The 24,302-nt window shown below is 46.8% G+C and overlaps 2 protein-coding genes across 12 annotated transcripts in view; one reads left to right on the forward strand and one right to left on the reverse strand.

Annotated features, from left to right (window-relative positions):
* SLC36A1 (solute carrier family 36 member 1) overlaps positions 1-24,302 on the forward strand; it is a 286,699-nt gene that overhangs the window by 79,444 nt on the left and 182,953 nt on the right. The window contains exons 11-12 of one of the 8 annotated variants that reach the window (XM_036848435.1): positions 8,457-8,536; positions 9,985-10,018. The exons of 5 other annotated variants lie outside the window; for them this stretch is intronic. In XM_036848435.1, the coding sequence (XP_036704330.1) occupies positions 8,457-8,518 (62 nt within the window). In that variant the 3' untranslated portion in view covers positions 8,519-8,536; positions 9,985-10,018. Of the gene's footprint in view, positions 1-8,456; positions 8,956-9,984; positions 10,771-24,302 lie in introns of those variants that run through there. 2 more of the 8 variants (XM_036848436.1, XM_036848434.1) reach the window with 2 other exon arrangements.
* FAT2 (FAT atypical cadherin 2) overlaps positions 1-24,302 on the reverse strand; it is an 82,417-nt gene that overhangs the window by 12,803 nt on the left and 45,312 nt on the right. For 3 of the 4 annotated variants that reach the window (XM_036848425.1, XM_036848424.1, XM_036848422.1), the window contains 10 exons: positions 22,318-22,514; positions 20,145-20,298; positions 17,625-17,858; positions 14,968-15,351; positions 12,633-12,847; positions 11,546-11,683; positions 10,793-10,936; positions 8,962-9,159; positions 4,302-5,112; positions 1,200-1,345 (listed from right to left, as the gene is read on the reverse strand). In XM_036848425.1, the coding sequence (XP_036704320.1) occupies positions 1,200-1,345; positions 4,302-5,112; positions 8,962-9,159; positions 10,793-10,936; positions 11,546-11,683; positions 12,633-12,847; positions 14,968-15,351; positions 17,625-17,858; positions 20,145-20,298; positions 22,318-22,514 (2,621 nt within the window). The remainder of the gene's footprint in view (positions 1-1,199; positions 1,346-4,301; positions 5,113-8,961; positions 9,160-10,792; positions 10,937-11,545; positions 11,684-12,632; positions 12,848-14,967; positions 15,352-17,624; positions 17,859-20,144; positions 20,299-22,317; positions 22,515-24,302) is intronic. The other variant, XM_036848426.1, reaches the window with a different exon arrangement.

Genomic DNA, 24,302 nt, shown 5'->3' on the forward strand with positions numbered 1-24,302 from the left:
TCATTCTTCTTTTCCTTTTGGGACACTCCCCCTCCTTCTCAACTTAGTCTACGTTGTTCTGGAAAGGCTGGCCCCTCTCCCTGGCAGCCTTGGGGATAGTCACATGACTCAGACCTGCCAATCAATGTCTGAGGTGGGACTTTTACTGCTGTTGGAAAGAGATGCTCCCTTTCTGCTGGGCTGGCTCAGTGGCAGAATGAAAGCCTGGGCTGCTGGGACCACCTTTGCCATCACTTGGGGGGATATCTGTGGTCTTCTGAACAAAAGCAGATCTGACAGCGGGAAGGAAAAGGATCCTGTTGATATACTTTGAACACCTGGATCTACCCAAGCCTGAGGTCAATCCTTGGCCTCTTCCATTACATGAGCCAATAAAATTCTCTCTTTTGTTTAAAAAAAATAAAAATAAAAAAAAAATAAAATTGCAACTTCCCACATTCCTGATCCCCCTTAACCTTTTTTTTTCTTTTAACCCAAAGCACTTATCACATTTGAACAAACTCTATAATTTTCTGATTTATTATTTTTATGTTTATTGTCAGTCTCCCACCATAGGATGAAAGCTCTAAGAGGGGTTTTTGTCTTTTTCACTGATGAGACCCAAGCACCTGGAAGAGTGCCTGTTGCATAGTAGATGCTCCATAAATATTTGTTCAATGGATTAAATTCTAACTAACTGCCAAAGTCTGCTTTCTCTTTGTCAAAATGGGAGATGGACACCTGTGATAGAGATGTTAAAATCAGGCAGGTACTCTGAGACTTTCTACAGGACGTAATCAGAAGGACTAAAAGACCCTTGAAAGGAAATTCATTTTCCTCCATGTGGATTCCACGTACCTTAATGTACCCCAGGCTTCCACCCATCTTGGGAAACACTGGTCTGTTACTCAGCAAAAATGATAAAAGCATCAACCAGGTCTAGGTGGCCTTACCCATCTCTCTTTCTATCTTCAGAGGCTCTCTGTCATCCCACAGAACAGCCTGACCTCTGTTGTACTTGGACATGTATTGCCAGGTGGGGTGGCTTTGGCCATCATGGCTGGAAAGTCTCGTGTTCTAACTAAGAGTCACACCCAGTACCCCTGAAAACCACGCAGGGGTTTCTTTGCAGAAGTGAGCCTTCTTGGCCACCCCTATGCCGCCCCACCTCCCCAGCCTGGCACGCCCACAGGAAATCTCTCAGGCTGGCAGTGCCTTACCTTCAGGGAGAGACACACTGTCTTATTGCTGAACAGGAGAATGGCCTGTGACTGGAGTGTTTTCAGGCGGAAACGGATGTGCCAGTTCTGAGCCTCTGGGAGACTGTACCGCCCGAAGCTCTGACCGCTGAACCTCGCGCCACTACCTGTGAAAGCAACCAGAGGCACTGTCACCTCCACACAAAGTGGTCCCCACGGAGCCCTGGAACTGACTTTGTCTCATTCAACCCTTGGGTGGCAAGCAAGGTCATTGCTTCCATTTTACAGATGAAATGAGGCTGTGAGGTTACTTGTCCAGGGTCACACAGTTAGACAGGGGCCATCACCCTGCACACCTTCCTCTGGCCCCAGGGACCCTCGCCTTGGGTCCTGGCCTGGATCAGAAACTATGAACTCAAACCATTAAGAAAGCAAGAATCAAGCCAGAAAGGTCATCAGTCAAGTGTGCAGAAGTCAAAACTTCTATCCTCCATATTTTCCATGTGATTTCTGACATCACTTGGGGAAGAAGGAGGTCGAGTTGGAGAGGATTTTGCATATATGTGTGATTTCAGGGACACCACGAGGGCTTTTTGCCTCAAGACATCTTCTTCATCATCAGGAGTGTAATCATTTGGGTAAGCACTTCCCACACAAAATGCTGCTGAGAAGTCGAGAGACTTCTGTGGTAAAGGAGGAATGTAGTGATAAATTGTGTGGCCAGAACTTCCATTTGCTGCATCCTCCGTAGCAATTGCTAATGCAGAATTGCACAGTGAGGAGTCTGAGACTTCACCTAAACTTGAGTTGTTCAAGCTTATTTGACCACGGGACCATCTAGTGTGGACTCCGTACCCTTAGCCCTTGGAAATAGCATTCTGTGGAAACTCCTTTGGGACATGCTGTGTTATATTAAGCCACGCCCACCCCAGATTTTTTTTTTTTTAAATCCACCCTCCTCAGAAGTGAGTTTAGTTATTAAATCCCTAAAACCTCAGTGTGAATAAGCTTATCAGTTGTCAGGAGAAGGGGTGAGCAGTACAGGCTCCAGATTCCTAGGGAAGAGGATTGTTGAAGAGAGGGAACACAGGCCAAAAGGAGGAGGAAGAACCAGAAAGTGAGGCCCATGGGATTACAAGATCCTAAGATGCTGTCATACCGTACGTCTAAAACGCTCTGATGCTGGCAATTCCATCCCGGTAGGTCATTGTTGGATGGGATATTGCAGATGATCTAGATCAAGAATCCCCAAACCTGGCTGAGTATCAGCATCAGCTGAAGAGTCTTTTAAAATACAGAAAGCTAGTCTCTACCCTTAGTGAGTAAGATTCTGTAGTTCTGGTGGCACTTGAGTATCTGTATTTTAAAAATCTCCCCGTGATGGGTGTAGCAACTGGAAGAGAGCCCAAGGGAGGTTTCTGAGATGCTGATCATGTTCTGGTCCTTGATCTAGGTGATTACCTTGATCTAGGCTCGTTACACCGGTGTATTTGATTTCTGAACACTTGTTGAGCTGTACACTTATGATACATGGATCTTTCTGTATGTCCTGTTTCACTAAAATGTTCAAACAAACAAACAGAAACCAAACTTCTTTCCAAGTGATTCTGGTGTTAGGTGAGCCAGCCTACCTAGTATTTCTCAAAGTGCAGCCCTTGGCCCACCTGCTTCAGAAATGCTTGAGGTGCTGGCTAAAAATGCCAATTCCAGGCGTCACCCAAGACCTTCCAAATAAAAAACTCCGGAGGTGACAGCCAGGAGCAGGTCACTTTATAAACATGCTCCCCAGGTGATTTTGCATAATCTTGAATTTTAGAACCTCTGCTATCTGATGCCAGGGGGTCACGAGAGAACCTTCAGCCATCACAGCTTTCCCTGCAGCCCACTCCAGGGTAAGAGACACAAGAAGGGAACACCTGCCGCCCCAGCCCACCCCATACCCCTAGAGTAGCTCACCTAGCCTAAATCCAGAGGTCCCTGGAGAAAGTCCACAAGTCTTCCTAGAATTTCCCTAATGCAATCTGGATGGACCCCTAGGCCAGGCCAGGCAGGGGGCAAGGGGGCGGGGGTGATGTCATTCCCCTTTTGCAAATGCACCTGAGCTGATCCAGGGCATTGGTCCTAATGCCAGGGGCACTGGGGTAAGTCCTGCCAGAACACCAAGTTCCTAAAGAATTTGGAGAAGAGCTCAGGCTTTAGAGTGGGACACAGGTATTTGAATAACCAGCCCTTCACTGGAGGCTGTACAGTTTCAAGCAAACCAATACAATCCCCATACCTGTTTCAACTGTAGATGGAGCTAATGATCCTGCTTCCTAAGGTTGTGGTGATGAGTTTAGGTAACATACACACAGAGACTGGCACACAGCAGAGTCCTTATAGCCACAACTACCACCGTGTGAATGGCAGCCACCACTGATGGGGTGCTTAGTGTGAGACAGCTAGGGGTTAAAATGCTTTCATATCCATGAAGTAATTTACTCCCCAAACCAACTCAAGGAGGCAGATGATACTATCTTCATTATTTCAAAGATGAGGAAAAAGCTCAGAGGGTTTTAGTAATCCACCCAAAGTTACACAGCTCGTAAATGACAGAGCTGGGGTTTGAACCTGAGCTGCTCAGTCTAAACGTTGAGGTTAAAACTATCAGGCTATAGTAATAATAGTAGTAGTGCTAGTAACTCGGGTTAACTGACCACCTTCTATAGGTCAGGCACTTTTCTAAGCAAGCACTTGATATTTAATTCTCATTTAATCCCTACAACAGTGCAAAGGCACAGAGAGGTTAAATAATTTTCCTAAGGTCACCTGGCTAGCTAGTGGCATAGCTGGGATTTGAACCCAGGCAACTTGATGCCAGTCTATGCTTTCAGGTGTGATGCTGAACTGCCTCTTGAATTCTTACCATTATTTTCAAAGTTCCAAAAAGTGACCAGAACTAGGGTGCTATTCCATGACTAGATTTTGTGAGGCCTCACCTGTCTCGTGGTGGTCCCTGCTCTTTAACCCTGTTAAAATGTCCCTCTAACTACCCCAGAGAGCCCCCCGCTGGGATCTCCATCCCTGGAGTCAGTCTGGCTGGGCCATCAGCGCTGGTTGTCCTGGGGAAGTCCCATTTCTCACCGTTACAGGAGCAGTTCCTCTCCAGGCGGTGCCGCGGGGTCAGGATGCTGAGCCTGGCTGTGCTGTACGTGGGCCCAACCCTGGGGTCCAGGTGCACGGTCTCTTGGCAGATTTGTCCCTGGCAGGTTGGCCCCTGGCAGGGCACCACAGCCATGGCTGACCTCATCTGAATTCCCACCGAGTGTTCCATCTCCTTGGCTGAGTGAGTGATGATGGATGCCAGCTCCTGGAGCTTGGAGAAGGTCCCCGAATGCCCCTCAAAGACCAGGAGCACGTCCACCCCAGCCTTGGCCTCTGCAGGCTGCAGGCTGGCCAGGTGGATGTTGGCTCGTTTGATGTCCAGCCTGTTGCTGAGGAACCTCTGCAGGTTCCTCCAGTGGTCACTCACCAGCTCCTCCGGGGTGAGCTGGTGGAAGCCCATCCACACGGTCTGCTGCAGAGCCTCCTGCCCCACATGCCACACGTGGACGTGGACCCCGGCAGTGGTGGAGAAGGTCCCATCGCTAACCATGACGTTGAACGTGTAGCGGCCCCGAGGCAGCCCCTGGGCGGCGATGATCTTGCCATCAGACGCGCCCACTGTGAAGCGCCTGCCCAGGCTCTCCTCTCCTGCCAGGCTGTAGGTCAGCGTGTCCTGTGGGTCTCGGTCTGTGGCGTGGATTTTGCCCACCATGCCGCCCTGGAACTCCTCCTCCCCGATGGTGATGAAGATCTCCAGTGGGAGGGTGGAGGGTGGGTAGTGGCTCTGCTCCCTGACGTGGACCCTGACCGACGTGGAAGATGAGAGGGGTGGGGTGCCGCTGTCTGACACCTGTGGGCAAAGCGGGCACCGAATTACCATAGGACCGCGGCTGTCGGGGCCTCCCCGGGAGCCACGTCCCTCTGCCCCAGGGCAGGCTCAGCGTGTTGTCGCATTTGAAAGGGAAAATCGTAACTCCAAAAGTGCTGAGGGCTCTGTGGAGGGAGTTACATCCCACATCACCGGTGTGGGTGGTAAAACTTAACTCCACCTTCCATCTGACACTTCTCTGAGCCCATCCTAAGCCTCTCCAGCCACACGTGGCCTCCTCCCTCTTGAGCTTCTCTCATTCTGTCTCTTTCCTTAGGAGGGTCATCAAAGGTCTCCTAGTGATTCTAGGGTACACCCTTCATGGCCTCTGTCAGCCTAAGGAGGTTCTCTTACTCCTCTTTACTATGTGACTGGGGTCGGGGTCGGGGTGGGCATGTCTTCTTCAGCTCAGCCAACAAATATTTATTGAGCGCCTTGTATGGGCCAGGCCCTCTGCTATGATCAGGAGAGAAGAGAGGTGCGGAGAAGAGGTGACAGACAGGGAACAGCAAGCGTCAGGCCCTCTAGTGGGAAAGAATGCTCAACACAGCAGGAAGGGACCACTGCTGCTGGAGGAGCGGGCAGGGCCGAGGGCCAGAGGTGAGCAGAGAGGGAAGCCCAGGCCGTCGCTGATGGGCTGAGGAGCACGAGGTTGGATTTAAGTCAGGCCCGAAAAGCCACTGCAGGTTTGAAGCAACGTGACCTCACTTAAGCAAGGAAAGATTGTAAATTAGAAATGCCTTTCCCTTGCACATTTCACCAAGCATCTCTGCAACTTTCTGTCCGGACTTAGCAAGGAGGAAGCTTTCTTTCCTCTCCTCAGTAACGTTATCACTTTCTCAGCTGTCAGCAGGGTCTTCACGGTTTTCCCTACGGTAATATCTTGTTCATGTGGATTCGCTTTGAGTGCGGGAGAAAGGTGCAATATTACACCTGCTGCTGGGAATTGTGCATAACACTGATGAGATATAAATAGCAACAGTAATAATTAATATTACTACTAAGAATAACATATAACTAATATTAACTGAGTACAAACTGTGTGCCAGTCACTTTTGAATGCTTTAAATGCATGTCATAGTTTATCTTTCTTATGAGGTAAGTACCCTGAAGTGTCCTATTTTACAAAAGATATAACTGAGTCTCAAAGAGGTCAAGTGACTTGCCCAAGGTCATACAGCAGGTAAGGCCAGAGCAGAATCTGAACTTCTTCTTGTGTTCATAACCTGTTTCTTTGCTGGCCTATAGTGCCTCCCAGTGAACAAAAGCAGAAATACAGGACAAATGCAAGAGAGAGTGATGATGCCAATAGTTACTGAGTGATTGTCTGGGCCAGTATACAGAGGTCAGGAAGCTGTTGCCTCCCTAGACAATCATGCCCATGCCCTTGGCTTTGAGGACCCTCTACATTAGCCCACACCTGTCCTCTGAGCTGCAGACTCCCATTCCCAGCTGCCTATTGGACACCTCCACTTAGATATTTCATGAACACCTGAAAGGTAACATATGCTAAGCAGAGCCCTCATTTTACCCATAAACCTGTCCCTCCCCCACCCCAAGTCTTTCCAGTCTCATAAATGGCCCTACCATCCAGACTTTACTGGAGCCAGGAACCTGGGAGTGGTCCTGATTCTTCTCTTTTCTCTCTCTCTCCTCATATCCAATCCACCACCGACTCCCATTTATTTCCAAGCAAAACCTGTCACAGATATGTCCACTTGTTCATCTTCACCATCACCTCAAGATCTCATCACCACCACCTCCAGCTTAGATGAATTCTCACCGGTTTCCCTCAACCACTCCTTCCCCCTTCAACTGACTTTCTCTAGAGCTTCAAAAACAAGCCTTCTGAGACACAAGAAGGGTCACTTCTCTGTTTGAAACCCTTCAATCACTTCTCACTGCCCTTGGATTAGAATCTAAATGTATTATCAAGGCTTATCATTAGGATGACTCTACTTCCTGGTTAGCCCAGGACAGTCTTGATTTTCATCTTTGTGGATCACTTATCACCAATTAACTATTTTTGGTGCCTCTCTCACTCTCAAGAGCATCACAGTTTGGGCCTCAAATAACACGGTCATCCAAGCTATGAGACCCCCATGATCCACCCAACCCATCTCTTCAACTTCATTCCCACCAATGCTCACCATGCACTGACCACGTGGCAACACCTCAGGTCACTTCAAGCTCTTTCCCACCCTGGGACTTGGTCTCATCTAGCTCTTCCTGCCTGTGATGCTCTCCTGCCCACTTTCCACATGGCCAGCTCCTCAGATCTCAGCTCAAATGCCCCCTCCTCACAAGGGTTGCCACCCTCTGAAAGTGTCTCTCTTGTGCCTTATGAGCCTCCTGTCACTTTCTTCATCTGTTTATTGCTTATCTCCATAATTAGAATCAAAAGCCCACGGGGATGGGGTTCATCCCCTTTTTTCCCCTGCTATATTACTAGTAGCTAGCATGCCATATGATAAGTACTCATGTGGCATATGATAAGTACTCATAAATGTTAAGTATATGATAAGTACTTATAAATGTTTGTTGAATGATGAATGGCTGGCTGGCTGCTTGGCTGGCTGAATGGATGACTACATCATCGTGAGCCCAGAGAAGTTCACAGAATAGTAGGATCCACTAGATTTGAGATTTAGGAAAGGGATTTGGGGGAATGAAATGAGGGAGAAATGTTTGATCACCATCTTGGCCACTTTTCCTTGGGCAGTTCTCATACAACCCATAATAATATCACTATAATCCTCTCCATGTATGTATATGTTCTCTCATTTGACCCCTGCACTGAAACCGTGGGTAATCATGGATTAGTGGATCCATGGATTAGTCAAATTCGTTTCACCTGCCTTCACTAAACAAGGTCATTTAAAGGCTTGCATCTGCACATATCCTAAGCAATAAGATGTTTGCCAGAGTTATTTTCCAGGACTTGGAGTCAACCGTGACTAGTTGGAGTTGAGCTGGTTAAGACTGGGTAGGACTGCTGACCCTTTAACTGGGCATGCCCAAGGGTCTGCTTGGTGACCTTGACGTCAGAGGGCAGAAAACCCTCAGATAGTGCTAACTGCCTCCATTTTTGAACGTGCAGAGGCCTGTAGCTTAGTTACACCTGCGGCAGAACTATGATTACTGCACCTTTTTCCAGTCACCTTTCCCCCTGCTCCCCATGCTTCCCACGCCTCAGACTGCCCTGCTCCTTTATTTTTTATTCCATAAATGCCCCAAGCCCCTTGCCTTTTGGGAGGCGGTGCTGAGACTTGTTCTCCTATCTCCTTGCCTGGCTGCCTTGCTAATAAGCCCTCTCTTTACTGCAGACTTCGGCATCTCAGCATTTCAGTTTGCGGCGCGGTTGGACAAACTGAGCCTGGTTCGATAACAACACCAATTCTCTGAGGTAGGTCTTTAAAAAGACTTGAGGTTCAGAGAGCTGTCCTGGCCAAACTCAAGGAGTTAGAGCCAGGGTGAGGGAGTTTTTGTTCTGCCTGGGAGCGGGGGAGGAATTAAGAGCTTGGAGTCAGAGCGCTTGGGTTTGAAGCAACCCAGCTCTACCACTTATTAGTAGCATTACTTTCAGCCAGTAACTTAACCTCTGGGTACCTCAGTTACCACATTTGGAAACTGGGGGTGGTAACTGTACTCACCGTAAAGCATGTTGTGGGGATTTAATGCAGTGATGCCCGTGAAGCACTTAGGCCAGTGCCTGGCACAAAGGAAGGGTTCTGTATATTGTTTTTTCTAATAAGAGAAGCACTGGTGGTGCTTTTGTCTGCACACTTTCTGTCCCCATGGTCACCACCAGTGGCCCAACACAGCTCTCACCTCGATCTGAAGCTGATACCATTCCTGGACTCTCTTGCTCAGGCCTGCAGTGGTCACCAGCCATCCGTCCGGGGTCACTCGGAAGGCAGAGCCATTGTTCCCCTTGGTGATTCGGAATGAGTAGGGCGGACCATTCTCTGGGGAGTCCGGGTCACTCAGGATCAGTTGCAGGACTTTGCTGCCGATGGGGGAGTTTTCCTGAGACCAAGAGAGACAGGAAATCAAAGAGCAAATTGAGTCCCAGTCCTTTCTTTCACATCTTTCTGGGTCCCCTTCTCTGGGATGAGTCCTCAAGCACTCTGGCTGCTCCCAGGTCATGTCTGCATCTTGAGATGTCATTCATTCATTCTGCTCATCTGTGAATTAGTTGTTGACTTTTGAGCTTCCGGAGGGCAGTGCTGGTTTTTAGAAACAAAGCCCATTGGGGCTGGAAGGGTCTTTAGAGTCCCTTTATCCTATAGAGGTGACTTGCTGAAGTCACATAGCTGATGACTCATGTATATAAATTAGTGCCTGGGGTCCATGTGGGAATTTTGTGATTCATAGGGTCCATTGAAAACCTATAAATGGTTTTCTGATTAGAGGACCAATGAGAAAATTCAAAGATGATTAGGAATTAACAGAGAAAAATGGATCCCCTGGATATTGTTCCAGTCATTGTTCTATAACACGGGGATTCAGTATGCTGTAACACAGTGGTTGTTAACTGTCTTTTTTAGCATCATAACCTTATCTACAAACAGTATCTTATGAGCAGAAACTGGTAGTTGCCTATCCAACAGGCATTCTTTCCTTCCTTTCTTACAAAACCCGACTTTTGTTCAGGTGTTGGGTGGCAATATCCTCAGCAAAGATATACCCCTCCTAAGAGGAGATGGACTATGATTGGTTTAAGTCAGTTACAATAATCTGAGTCCCTGTGCCAGTTTTTGGATTTAAGGGTGATCACGTAATCCAGTTCTGATCATTGGAGGAGTCTACCAGGCGGGGGTTCTGAAAAGTCTTCTTCTTTGATAAAAACAGATTCTGCAAAAGAAGTCCCCATCTGTTTGCCTTTGAAGATGGTTTAGCAAGGATGTGATGCTGGAGCTGCAGCAGCCATTTTGTTACCATGAGGAAGAAGGTACAGGAATTTTGAAGAAGGTAACCCAAAGTTGTGATATCAGTTTCCTGCTGAAATAACCAATTCTGGAATAGAATTTCCCACTAGCAGACCTTTTGTTATGTGAAATAATAAGGCCTTATTATTTGATAAGCTTTTAGTCAGGTGATCTGTTATTTGCAGCCAAAGCATCCTAACTCATACTCATGATACAAAACAGGTGAAAGTGGGGTGACCCTGGTTGATGCATAGTGGGACACAGAACTCTGTCCTCTTACCTACTTCCTCACCTCCCTCACCCCTTGTGGTCACAATTCCCCACGGAATCTTAAGACTCTCTCCAAATCCCATTCACAAACCATTAGTATGGTGGAAATAGATTGGGATCTGGAAGATCTTCTGGGTTCAAATCCCAAATTTGCCACATTTTGACTGTGGCACATTTCTATACCTCCATTTTAAAAAATCTATAAAATGGGTACTGTCTACTTCCATATGGCTGTGTGAGTCCCCTATGAGATAATGGATGTGGACCTGCCTAGCACAGTGCCTGATAATTTTTAATTGTGTAATCCATAATCCCCTTCAGCAGACCGTGTTGCCATTAGGGATATCAATGCAAGGTCACAGTCACTGTTTGGGTGGACTGGTATTGGTGGTGAGTGCCCTCCACTAGGAGGGAAGTGAAGGGAAGATGGATTCACGATGCTTTGGGAAGCTTGAGCATACCTGGATGGAAGTGCTGTAGTTGAGCTGGAAGAATCTTGGTGGGTTGTCATTGACATCAGCCACTTGGATAGCGATGTCTGTGTCCTCATGCAGTGGGGGCTTCCCACTGTCTGTGGCTCGGAGCCTCAGGGAGTAGCTAGAAATCTACAGCAAGATGCCCAGGGGAGAGTTAGCAACAAGACCACTCAGTTCTGCCCCCTGATTCATGACTAATGTTTTTAGAAAAATAAGATGGAGACACTCCCCTATGCCTGCCCCCATTACTCTCCCATAGCATTTTAGAGCTCAGGTTCTGGAGTCAGGCAGAAGTAGGTTTGACTTCCAGTTTAACCATTTACTAGCTGTGAGACTTTGGGAAGGTGACTAAACTTATGTGAGGACGGTATCAGGACCTACCTCCTAGGATTACTTTAAGGACCAAATGGCGTAATGTATGTACATCACTTAGCAAAGTTCCTGGCACAGAGCAGGTGCTCAATAAGTGATAACTTGTTGTAATGATCTAATGATCCCTGGTTAATAGTGAGAAGCTGGCCTGAGCTCTTTCAGGAAGGTTAAAGGTTACTCAGCCCCTCTCCTGCTGCTGGCCTCACAGGTCACAGGGGACCCACAGAGAAAAGGAGTGGAAGACCCTGAGGGCAGGTCTGGAGAAGTGTCAGGATGGGGTGTTGAACGCAGTTCACCCTCTGGACCTGCAGCAGGGCTATATTCTGCTCTGATAAGCTCAGATTGGGCCCCTCCCACATGACTCACCTGTTCCCAATCCAGGGCCTTGGCCACCTGTAGCTCCCCTTTCTTGGGGTGGATGGCAAAGTGCCCAAGCTGGTTCCCTCCTATGAGGCTGTAGGTGATGGCACTATTTAGGGGTCCATCTTCGTCAGTCGCTGACACCTGCAATAGAGGCGGGTGACAGTTGTGATTGGAGAGGCAAGAAGGAACAGAAAGGAATCTTGGCCCCTGGGAGTGTAGGGGGCACAGATATGTCCCTGCCCCATAGACTGCCCTTGGGCTGGCAATCCCTGGACCATAGTCGTCCTTGCCAAGGGAATCTCCTCATTTACATCCTAGTATGGATGTCAGCATGCATGGTTCATTCATTTATCTATCCATTCATTCATTCATTCATTCACTCATTCACTCATAACTGACAGGGTGCTAGGGTCCTGTGCTAGGAGTTGAGGAATGTGCCAAAATGAATAAGCCCTCAGGAAGCTTAATGTCTAATTTTATGGACAAGTCTAATTTGGGGCAAAGTATGATCAACTTTATGGTGATAAATTTCACCTGGGGAAATTAGACGAGGATTCATGAAGCCTTGAAGGCTTCTGGGAGTGGAGCCAGCATTCCAGGCAGAAGAAACAATATGAGCCCAGAGGTATGAAAGTACAGAGGATGTTTGGGGAAAGGTACCTCTTCCTGTGTGGTTGGAGCATAGGGTGCATGTCAGGGGGTGGAAGGAGATGAGAACCTCGAATGTGGACATACAGAGTTTGGTTTCACTCCATGAAGTGGGGAGCAATTACATGTTTAAATGCAAAGAGGTGTTGTTTGGTGTCCCCTCTCTTCCTCCCCTCCCACGCTGACACTCAGTGTCCCTCTGGCCATCCTCTGGGGCCTCTCCCAGGCCCCATTCTTTCTGTACCTGATCTAGATCTTATTAAATGTGGCTCTGAGAAATTTTATCATGAGAGAGTTTGGTTGAGTGGCTACAAGTCAGAGTCAAGTCTGTAGTGTATTAATTGATAAAATAATCCATGTTCATAGACAACTGGGGGAGGGGGAGATAAGAACCCACGCCAGAGTCCGTGCCCCTCAAAAGTGCAAAATTGCAGATCCTTACCGTGAGCACAACGTCACCCACGATGGCATTCTCTAAGACCCTCGTACTGTACAGATCCTGGGAGAATCTGGGCCGGTGTTCGTTGACATCAGTGATATTGACCACGATTGTGGTCATGTCACTGAGGGAGGAGGAGCCCTTCCGGCTGCACTCGATGGATAGGAAGTACTTGGGGCTTGTCTCAAAGTCCAGGCTCTTATTGACGTACAGGATCCCTGAGGAAACAAGAGGTGATGGGAGCACTGAGGCAGTTGGGACCACAAAGGCAGAGTACTGAGGGGGTCTTGAGCCAAACCCCAGGAGAAGCAGCTCAACTGGGTTGAGAGAGACAGAGCTCCTGCATCACCTCCTCCATCATCTCACCTCCCTCTTCATTTTCTCTCTCCCATAGCCTCCCCCTTCCCCTCCATCTCCTCTCATTTTCCTTATTACCATTCTCAACAGCAGTGTTTCTCTCATTTATTTCTGTATTATTTCATTGAAATCTCATTTAATTCTATAATATTGACTCTATCTCATGTAGATCTCTAATAACCCTATAGAGCAGGAACAAGTGTGATTTCCATTTTCTAGGTAAGTCAGCTGATACTCCTAACATCTACGTGACTTGCCCAAGCTCAGTCAGCTAGTAAATGACAGAACTTAGATTATAGAATTTTATAATACCCAAAGCTGTTTAACAAATTATTAGGGCAGGGATTTATTATTCTGAACACTGGAAAATAAAAGAACAACGATTTATCCTGCCATTCCTGGATAACTGAACAGTTAATGGTAGAAAACTCTTCTTTATAAAATAATTCCAGTTAGTAAATGAATGAGGAATGATAAGGTTAGAAAAATCACCATTTTGCAGCCCCTAATGAAATAATATATCTGGGAAATAATCATTAAAGGCTGTTAAAACCATTAGAAGAAGAGCTGGATGGATCAGGCTGACAACCCCCAAACCCACCATCAATCTTGACCTCAGAAAAAAGAACCAATCAGCCATTATGTGCCTCCTCATGTGGTGCAAAGGAGAGCCCAGCATCATTTATGAAGCTTTGTTGGCAAAAACTTGAGCTTGAAGCGCATCAAGGTCTTTGATCCAAATGTCATTTATAATAAATATAGGGGCTAGAGGGGTATGTTATATGACACCATAAAGATACAACTAGCCAATCCAAAATTATTTTTAAAAATCCTGCCTCACACACGACCCCAATATTTCATTAAGTAAATGGCAGCAGGAAATAAAGAGGGAGAGGAAAACGTTAGAGATTAAAAGAGGCTTAAGATACTGCCTATCAACCAGATACAATATGTGGACATTTGGGGGATGTTGACAAGCAAATCAACTTCTAAAAGACATTTATGAGATAATCTGAAAAATTGTCTGGCTGGGTATTGGACTGTATTAAGGAATTATTATCTTTTGGGTGTGATAATGGTATTATGGTTGTGTTTATACAAGGAGTCCTTATCATTTAGAAAGAGATACACACCAAAGTATTTACAAACCAAATGATATCATGTCTGGGATTTGCTTTAAAATAACTCAGCAGTGGGTGGATATGGGGGGCAAAGATGAAACCAGACTAGACAAATATTGATAATTACTGAAGCTGGGTGATAGGAACATGGGGTCCATTATACTGTTCCCTCTATTTTTTATATGTTTAAAGTCTCTGTAATAAAAACTTAAAAAATACTGCTCAACAGTAAGGCGGCTGCCTTAGGAGGTAGAGCGCGCCGTTGCAGAGGTGTTGTGGTGAGGAATCCACATGGAGCCTGGTCTGACCTGAGCAGCCTCTGAATCCTCCGTTCCATGGGATTCTGGGAGTCTGACTTAGATCCTTCTGTGGCTAGGAGGATAGAAGAAAGCCGGTTTCCTAGTTCTCTCTCTTCATGAGACTAAGGGAAAATTTGGGGGTCCCCGGATGTTTCGGGAAGGCTTTAGGAGGGAAGCAGGCAGCCTTGCCTTGGGCTGCTTAAGCCCCAGATTCTAGCAAGTGCTTCGTGCCTCGGCAACCAAGGATAGAGGGTGGCTTCAGCCTCCCGGGGCTGGGTGTGAGCCAGGACTATGAAGCTGCAAACTGGGAGGAGAGAGTCCTCAACAGAGTCTTTGGTGGGGATGTAGTGGAATGAGGGCTGTTTCCATGTAAGCTGGCCCCATGCTGCAAGAAGGGACTTGGTACCTGGAGAGATGGAGAGTGAAGAAGGGGCTGAAGGATGCTGGGAAGGGACTATGGTATGCGAGGAATCCAGTGTTCCCCAAGACTCTGTGTGTGTGTGTGTGTGTGTGTGTGTGTGTGTGTGTGTGTGTGTGTGTGTAGGGGGGCTGCTTCCTCACCTGTGCGGGCATCCAGGCGGAACCGCCCCTGCTCATTCCCGCTGACCACGCGGTAGCTGGTCTTCTCCGCGCCCAGGCGAGTGAGGGTGGCCAGCCGCAGAACCTCCGTGCCACGCTGGGCGTCCTCGGGCACCTGCACGCTGTGCTCGGTGTTCAGGAACACGGGCAGGTAGTCATCCAGGCCCACCACGGAGATGGTGACGGTGCCCAGCGTGGACAGCGGTATCGGGGTGCCCAGGTCAGAGGCACGGACGGTGAGCTCCAGTGCTGCCTGTGGCCTGACCCGCAGCGGCTTCTCCAGGCGGATCACGCCCGTGGTGGCCTCGATGGAAAAGCGGCCTTCGGCAGAGTCCGTGAGAGAGTAAACCACCTGGGCATTGGTGCCTGGGGGGGCAGACAGAGCGCATGATTCATACAGAGGGACCCTCCTCTGGCCCTGCCTGCAGCAGAGCTTTCAGCCAGAGGAGGGCCTGGCGGGCAGGGTCCCCATAAAGGCTAACATGCTTAGGCTGTTAGCAGTGAGACTCTCTCATGTGAGGGTTCTTGACTAGGATGGGGTTCAAGGCCTCATAGAAAGGTTCTTATGAAGGGGAGGGTTGTTCTGCAAACCCTTAAGGATATCTGAAGCTGTTTATGTGGAGGTTAGGGTCCAGTGTCAGCTCACAAAATAAAAATTGTGCAAGATCAAAAGCACCCATAGTGAGTTCTTTGGTTGTGATAGAACAGTCCTGTATCTTGATTGTGGTGGTGTTTGCGTACATATTCAAATGCGTGCATATAGAAACTGTGAAATCTGAATAAGACTGGAGTCCAATTACCAGTAATGTCCCAGGGCCAGTTTCCTGGCTTTGATATCATACTGCAGATGCTGCCGTTGGGGGAAGCTGGGTGAAGGGTGCTGGGCCTCTCAGTACTATTTTTGCAACTTCCTATGAGTCTATAATTATGTCAAAATAAAACAAAACAAACAAACAAAAAAACACACACCCACGGAAAGTTCTTAGTAAATCAAAGCATGTAGTGTTTTTCCAGCCCTGACTCAGGTGCTATTATTTCCTTTGGTTGTGGACCAGATGAAGCAGTTGGCTCGTGTAGGGACCATAGGGTCTGAAGAACACCAACATTTAGTGCTCAGCCATGAGAGCCTTACCCAGTGGGAAAAGCACAGGCTCTGAGCCTATAGGGATTGAGTCTTATACACACGTGGGGACACACAGCCCTTTCATTGAATTTACATGAAATAAATGTGCATACCATGCACATTCTCCCATGTATGAATTTTCTGGAGAGAGAGAGAGGTGCTGGTCAGGCTACATTTGGAATATTGAGGTGGAATATTTGGGTTAGAATAATAATAACAGCTTTGAAGCGTTAATGGTTAATTGGTGCAAGGCCAGAGGACGAATCCTAGAAGAGAGGTGGGATTGGAAACACGAGATTGAAGAAACTAGGGCCCTTCTACCCAGAAAGGGAACCTTGAGGCTGGAGCAGATAGTCACCTCCTCCTAGTCTCTGAAGGGCTGTCATGGGCGAGGGTCTGGGAGATCTGTGTGCCTGCAGAGGGCAGGACCGTGATTGACAGATGTCTGCTCCAAAAAGGTAACACTTGATAATTATCTGAGGTACCATGGAAGGAAGGGGCTGCCTAGGAAGTAGGGAGCTTCCTGTCCCTGGAGGTGTGCAAGCACTGGCTAATTGAGCGTTTGCAGGGCCTTAGATGTTAGATGCCTTTGCACTGCTATTTGCCCTCCCTAGGACCCCTGCATTCCTCCAAAATCTCTCACCTTCCTCAATGCCAAGCTAAAACTCACTTCCTCTAAGAAGTCTTAAATTTACTCTGTTGGTGTCAAACAAAGCAGGGTGTTTTGATCCCTCTTTTAACACCATCATCATCTTCATCATTGTCATATCCTATGTTCCTCTGGCGACTTTGACCCTGAGGGTATTTTTTACCCCACCTAAATTATAAAATGTAATTCAAGAAAATTGGATGTGTATATATATATACACACACACGTATATGTGTGTATATATATATATATATATGTATATATATACATATATCTATAGATATAGAGATCTCCACAATGAAACACTTCATGATGTCAGAAGCTATAATTGGTATAATATGGAATGAAGACTCCTGGATGAATCCAGTTTGCCTTGTAAATAGTAAAAGGAAAAGAATTAACCCTAATGAAAACAATGTCATTAAAATTAAAATGCAAAATACAATGTAAAATATTCCACTTCATTGACTAGAAAATTGATCCAAGAATTTAATAGACTTAATGGAGTTTGTGCCCTAAGTTTCTTTCTTGTGGCCAATTAATCAGCTGAATAATTCTGATTGGTGTATTTCACATTAAATGTTTGTATTCAAATGTCCTTGAGGTTAAATGGTGGAATTGAAAGGGTTCCAGGTCTAAGTGGCAGTGAGAAACAATGAGGCTGAAATGCCCCATACCAGCTTTGAAACATTGCCAAAATCTTTCATACCTAGCACTTAGGTATGCAGTTTGTGGACATTTTCTACTTGTACGTGTCTGTAGGCTCAGGAGTGAGGTATTGCCAGTCTCAGAGCAACACAGAGAAAGTCAAACCCTCGCCCAGGGTGACCCTGTAAGCAAATGGCCTCCAATCCTTCTCTTTCTCACCTTGGTCTGGGTCCCGGGCCAATACCACTGCAATGGGGGTCTTCACCGTGGTGTTGTCGAAGACCGCCACAGCACAGTGGCTGGGGAAGAACCGGGGGGCGTTGTCATTCACATCCTCCACGTGAAGGGTCACATCTGCCTGGCACGATTGGCCGCCTCCATCCGTCGCCTTGGCAACAAGGCTGTACGCATCCTTCCTCTCTCGGTCTAAGGCTGTGAGTGTGGTCAGCTCCCCTGGCCGGAGAAAGGACAGCAAGTGAGTTTTCTCTGGGGTCCATGACCCCAGCATGTGACTTCCTGATGTCTGTGTGAGACAAACCCAGCCATACGGTGTGCTGTCACAGAGAAAAGGGGTCAGTCCTGTGTACAAATTGTTAGCAAAGAGGTTCAGTCTTGTAGCTTCCCACACCTGCTCGCCTCCCTAGTCACATTCCACCACCACATCCCCAATTTAAGATCCACACCAACAAGCTACAAAGAGGCACAACATTTTAAAAGGCCAGTTAGGCAATTTCTAACAGCGCATAAAATGGGTTTATCCTTTGGCCTGCAGTTTTACTTCTAGGAATGTATCCTATAGAATAATCAACCCAAGGATAAAATATACATATAGAGATATTCTCTGCAGCATTCTTTATAAATAGCAACATACTGAAAATATCCTGTGTCTTTCAAACAGGTACTGGTTAAATGTATTATCATTTAGCCATATAGTAAAATACTATGCAACAGAAAAGCAATTATGATAGAGCTTTATGTACTGCCTTGTTAATAGCACCAAGATATTGCTATGAGAAAAAAGCAAGTCACAAAGTAGTATGCTACATAGAGATTTGGGGGATGCGTGGAAAACCGGTCTGATAGAATATATACCAAGAGTGCTTATCTTTGGGGGAGAGGCTGGTTATCATGAAGACTTTCCAATTTCCGCGTAATACATGCCTACATGGTTTGAGTTTTTGAATAATGAGCATGTATTATTTCCATACTCAGAAAAACCGCCGAGTTTTTTTTTTTTAAGACCCCACCGATCATCCTGCAGCTGGACAAACAGCAACAGAGATTAGGTCACCTACTTGGGGTGACTCAGCATGCCCATGCTGGGGCCAGAAAGGGTAATGCTGTCTCCTTTTTATTTATTTTATTTTATTTATTTATTTATTATCTATTTATTTATGGCTGTGTTGGGTCTCCGTTGCTGTGCGCGGGCTTTCTCTAGTTGCGTCGAGCAGGGGCTACTCTTCATTGCGGTGCGTGGGCTTCTCACTGCAGTGGCTTCTCTTGTTGTGGAGCACAGGCTCTAGGCGCGTGGGCTTCAGTAGTTGAGGCTTGGGGGCTATAGAGCGCAGGCTCAGTAGTTGTGGCGCGTGGGCTTAGTTGCTCCGTGGCATGTGGGATCTTCCCGGACCAGGGCTCGAACCCGTGTCACCTGCATCGGCAGGCGGATTCTTAACCACTGCGCCACCAGGGAAGTCCCAATGCTGTCTCCTCCTATCCAGACAGCTTTCTGGGATACCAGCTCTCACCTGCCACCTCCCTGCTCAGGGATCTCCAAGGCATCCTTTGAGCTACTGATTCCAAGTCAAGTGTCAGCAGCTGGCTCTCTGTCACCTGGGCCTTCTGTGCTGTCCGTCTCCACACCCTTCCTTATAGCAGCAGGACAGGGATCCCTCCTTTTCTAAAGGAAGCAGTCTCTACCCTGTCTTCTCCATCAGATGCTCACAGGCCAACCTCTCCCGAGTATTCGTGGTCCGCTCTGCTGGGCTCTCTGCTTCCCACTCTCCGCTTTGTCCCCTAACTGATAATAATTGACAATGGAAACCATATCTCCTGAATTCGTATTATGTGCCAGACCTGGGCTAGATTTCTGTATACTTTATTTGTTGGGATCCTTGCAACAATGCGATGAGATTTTATCTCAATCTGCAGCATACAATCTTGAGATCATGTCTTTGACCATGACTCTCACCTGCTTGAATCCTTTAATGGCTCTAAAGGTGGGATTTGGCCCCCCTGCTCAGAGGGCCTCATCCTTTGCTCTCTCTCCCTCCCCCCGTTCTGTGCACCAATTTCTGGCTGTCTCTCAGTTCCTCAGATGTGCGTGCCCTTTCCCAAAACAAGGTCCTCGTATAAAATCTCCTTCTGCCTTGAATATCCATCCCTACCACTCCCTTACCCCCTGGCTATATTTCCTCAAAGAAGTTTTACTTAACCCTGATCCCAAATTTAAGTCCTACTGTCAAACCTCCCCTAGCATCCTGCATTTTTTCTTAGCACACGTCAAACCACTGATTCAATGACTGCCTTTCCCACTGGATTGTAAAGACCTAGGTCTTGTCTTATCAGCTTATGTCCATAGCATCTAGTGAATGCTCGACACACAGTGCCAATATATGTTTGCTGAGCGGTTGGATGGATGGATAAGTAAATTCCTGTTTCTTTTCTAAGGAGTCTGGGTACTGGGCACTGGTTATTCAGTGTATAAGTTCTTTGCTTGATCCTGCAGCTCAGGAAACCTACCTGTGTGAGGATCCAGCTTAAATTCATCTGCCCCAGGACCATGCAGTGAATATGTGATCTGAGCATTGGTATCGGAGTCCAAGTCTGTTGCAGAAACTTTCAAAATGAAATGTCCTAGAGGTACATCTTCACTGACTTTGCCAGTGTAGAGAAGCTGGAGATAGAAGACAAAGAAGAGGGGGATTATGGGAGATGCGCTGAGATTCAGAGAGAGGCAGAGTGACAGAGAGGGAGACAAAAGCAGAGAGAGAGATTAGAGAGCAGAGATGGAAGGGGGTAGGGGAGAGAAGCGGAGAGAGGGAGGGAGGAGAACAGAATAAGATGGAACGTGCAAGGAAAATGGAGATTAAAAACAAGGAGAATGATGACAAGAGACATAGTCAGAAAAGCAAAGAATGAGAGAGAATTTCCACCATCTGAAAGCTCACACTCAGGGCTAGAAGGACCTGCCGCAATCTGTTACTCCACAGGGGCCACATTGCAGAAGGGGTGGCACAGGGGAGAGGCTGGAGTTCCCTGAGAACCCAGTGCTCTTCCAGCTGCTGGCTCTGGGCACAGCTTCCAAGCAAACCAGTCCCCCCACTGCATGGTGTGGCTGAGCATGGACACCTGTACGTGCTCCAGGTGGGGGCTTTGTGCCTGGGGGGCTGTGTGGAGACAGACCCCAGGCCTCCTTCCCCTGGCTCTGGTGATGCTATTGACCACCTCTGAGAAGGCCAGGGTGAACTTGGCCCCAGCCTCTTCCAGCATGGGGAGGGTGCAGGCTGGTTGGAAGGATGCTGAGGGGAAAGAGGAGGAAGGTGTGGCTACCATTCTCCCCCAAAAGGCTGCCCTTCTGAGACCACCCAAAAAGTGGTCATCTTGGATCCTGCAAAGACTTTTTCCATGCACCCCACTTGATAACCCAGGTTCTCTTTTTCTACTCTGCTTCTATGAGGTTGGAGCGTGGAAGACAGTGGAAGAAAAGATGATAGGATATATGATTTTTGTGTGTTCCAAGGTGTGTGTCCGTATATATGTGTGTGGACAAATAAAGTATGAAGAATTGAAGTATATATATATTCACATGCATATGTAAGTATGTGTGAGTTATAGATGTACATTTGTGTATATGGATGGGTATACTTATGGATGAATGTTGTGGGTATGTAGGTGTATGCTTATGTGTATCCTTGTGTATATATATATATATATATATATATATAGGTATTTGCATATTTATAGAGAGTTGTACATGATCCTTTGACTAGGCATGTGTGTGAGTACCTACGTATTAGTTTGCATTTATGTATATATACTAAATAGCTGGATTTTATATAAATTTGAATTATGCTAATTTGATGTTATAAAATTTAAATGTTAATAGTTTAACTTTATCTGCAAACTTTGAAGTAATGCAAATCTCCCTAAAGTTAAAAATTATTTACTGTGTTTAAAAAAATGTTTAAAAGAAATGCTACATGACAGTGGTTGTTGATTTATGCCCTCTAAGAATGCAGTTCCTCTCCTTACGCATGTGCACGCGCGTGCGTGCGTGCGCACACACACACACGCACACACCATTCAACATTTTCCTTGGGAAATTTAGTGTTGAATTACATGAAGTCCTCAGGAAAGTCTCCCTTATCAAAAGTGTAACTGCCCTGTCTGCATGTTTGTTTATACATATAACCTGGAGTAGGGTCTCTGTTGGTCTGTATAACCTATCCATATGTAGGGATAGGCCCATATAGGCATGGCGAGTGGTGTGGGGCGTCTCTGGGGCAGGTCTCTTTGGATGTATTTGATAACAATGAGCCATGCTAACAAGCTGAGCAGTGGAGGGGCTTTCCCACTGGGCATAGCAGGCTGTTTGGAGAATGAAGAAGTTACTTTACTTCTGGTTATGTTTTGCAGAGAAAAGGATCTTTTTATGGAGTGTAGGGGAAGAGGTATGGACCATGGGTCCTAAAGAGCTTGGTGACATCCCTTTGGGGCGGGGGGGGTGGGGAGGAATCACCTAGAATCGCCCTTGCCTAGGGCACTAGTCTGAGACTAGCCAAGGAGAAGCAAGGGCAAGTGTGGTCAATGATGTCCAGTCCCAGAGATGGTACCCTGAGTCCTTCTCCTTCCTCTTGCCCTTCACTCCAGCTTCCTTGCCTCTACTCCTCCCCCACCCTCACCAGGCTCTCACCTCTGAGCACTGCGGGCTGTTATCATTGATGTCCAGGACAAAGATCTCCACGAGGACTGAAGCCTGGAACTTGCCATCGGAAGCTGTGATTCGGAGCAAGTACTTGGCCATGTGCTCACGGTCCAGGGTCTTCCTCGAGAAAATCCTCCACTCATCCCCAACTTGGCTGATGCCAAACTGGCCCAGGGGGTCTCCCTCTAAAAAGATGGGACAGAGTTTCCTGAATCCAAGCAACAGGAAAAAACCAGGCTTTGTGCCCTATGTGGCTGCCCACCTGACACATTTTTTTAGGATTGTTGGGAAAGGCAAAAATTCCCTCCCTTAACTAAGGACCCATAATTCTGCAACGAGTCAGTTTATCTGGTGTTATGAAGCCTCTACCAACTTCAAAGACCTCCATTAAATGGAATTATCACTGCAAGAAACACTGCTCCAAAATATGTGGCTGAAGGGTAGGTTTTTTATTTTTGTTCATTGGAAGGCATCGGAGGAAGTTAAAGGGAAGCAGATTGCAATTCTAGAAAAGAACCTTCTAGTATCTAGTATCTGTTCAACAGTGGAGGGGTGGGAAGTGATCAGTAAAAACTCTCTGCGGGGGCTTCCTTGGTGGCGCAGTGGTTAAGAATCCGCTTGCCAATGCAGGGGACACGGGTTCGAGCCCTGGTCCGGGAAGATCCCACATGCTGTGGAGCAACTAAGCCCGTGCACCATAACTACTGAGCCCACGTGCCACAACTACTGAAGCCCGTGCACCACAGCGAAGAGTAGCCCCCACTCGCCGCAACTAGAGAAAGCCCGCACGGAGCAACAAAGACCCAATGCAGCCAAAAATGAAATAAATAAATAAATAAATAAATAAACTCTCTGAGGCTTTATTTTATGACTGAGGACACAGGCTAAGTGGAGGTTCAGATGGATCACTAGATTTACTTCTGAGTTATCTTTCCTTGATACCAATCACTGAGAGGAGAGATGGATTTTTGAGATTCTAAGATTCCAGAGTCCTAAGATTAAACTATTCCAAGAGTTGATGATATATTGACATTTATTATTCTATTATTCAGAGATTTTAAGACTTTTGTGTTTTTAAGAGTCTGATATTATAAGATGACAAGATTCTATTTCACTAAGACTCCATATTTCAAACAGCTCTGATCCAGGATCTGTCTCCAGGAGTCTATGATTCTTGGTTGGAACTTTAGGCTCATTAACTCTCCACCAGACAGATGTGATAGCAGAAGAAACCATGACTATGGGAATGGAACGACACGGTACCTGGGAGATGGGGAAAGGGACACTAAGAAGTAAAGAAACTCTCTTTTAGCCACCGATTGGCTCATTTAGCCACTGGGCAGAGATTGGGGAAATTTAGGTTTACAATAGGTATCCACTGGGGAAAGCAGTTTGTAGGGTATGGTTTTAATCCCAGCCCTGATGCAAGCTTGGAGTGTGACCTTAGTTGAGTTTCTTCCCCTATCTGGGCTTTGGTTCTCCCATGTATGAAATGAGGGGATTGGGCTGGAATCATATCCAAGAAAGTGTTTTTGCTCCAACACTTAGGTCCTGTGGTTGACTAGGCAGCATTTTCTACTATCAACAACTTGCCCTAGGCAGAATACTACTCTACAAGGACAGTCACCTCACAGAGTTTTCATGGACCACACAACTGTTGATTCCCTCTCTGCCTCCCAGAAGCTAACTGAGAACAGTTGCAGAATCTCACTTCTAGTCTATCTACTCCATCTAAGGTAATAAGAAATCCTCTTTACAATGCACTTCGCAATGTATAGGGGGCTCTCAAAGCTTTTTCAAGTTAGATCTTACCAGCATCCCTGTGAGTTGAATGAGAACAGGCATGCCAAGTCTATAGGTGGAGCAGTTGAGGTCTTGGGAGGTTAAGTGATTTACCCAAGGTCACATTGCTAATGAGTGGCAGAGCCATGTCTTAGGGAACCTCTTATTGGACATTTTTCAACACACCCCAG

The sequence above is a fragment of the Balaenoptera musculus genome, chromosome 3, assembly GCF_009873245.2.
Source record: "Balaenoptera musculus isolate JJ_BM4_2016_0621 chromosome 3, mBalMus1.pri.v3, whole genome shotgun sequence".
NCBI classification, from domain to species: Eukaryota; Metazoa; Chordata; class Mammalia; order Artiodactyla; family Balaenopteridae; genus Balaenoptera; species Balaenoptera musculus.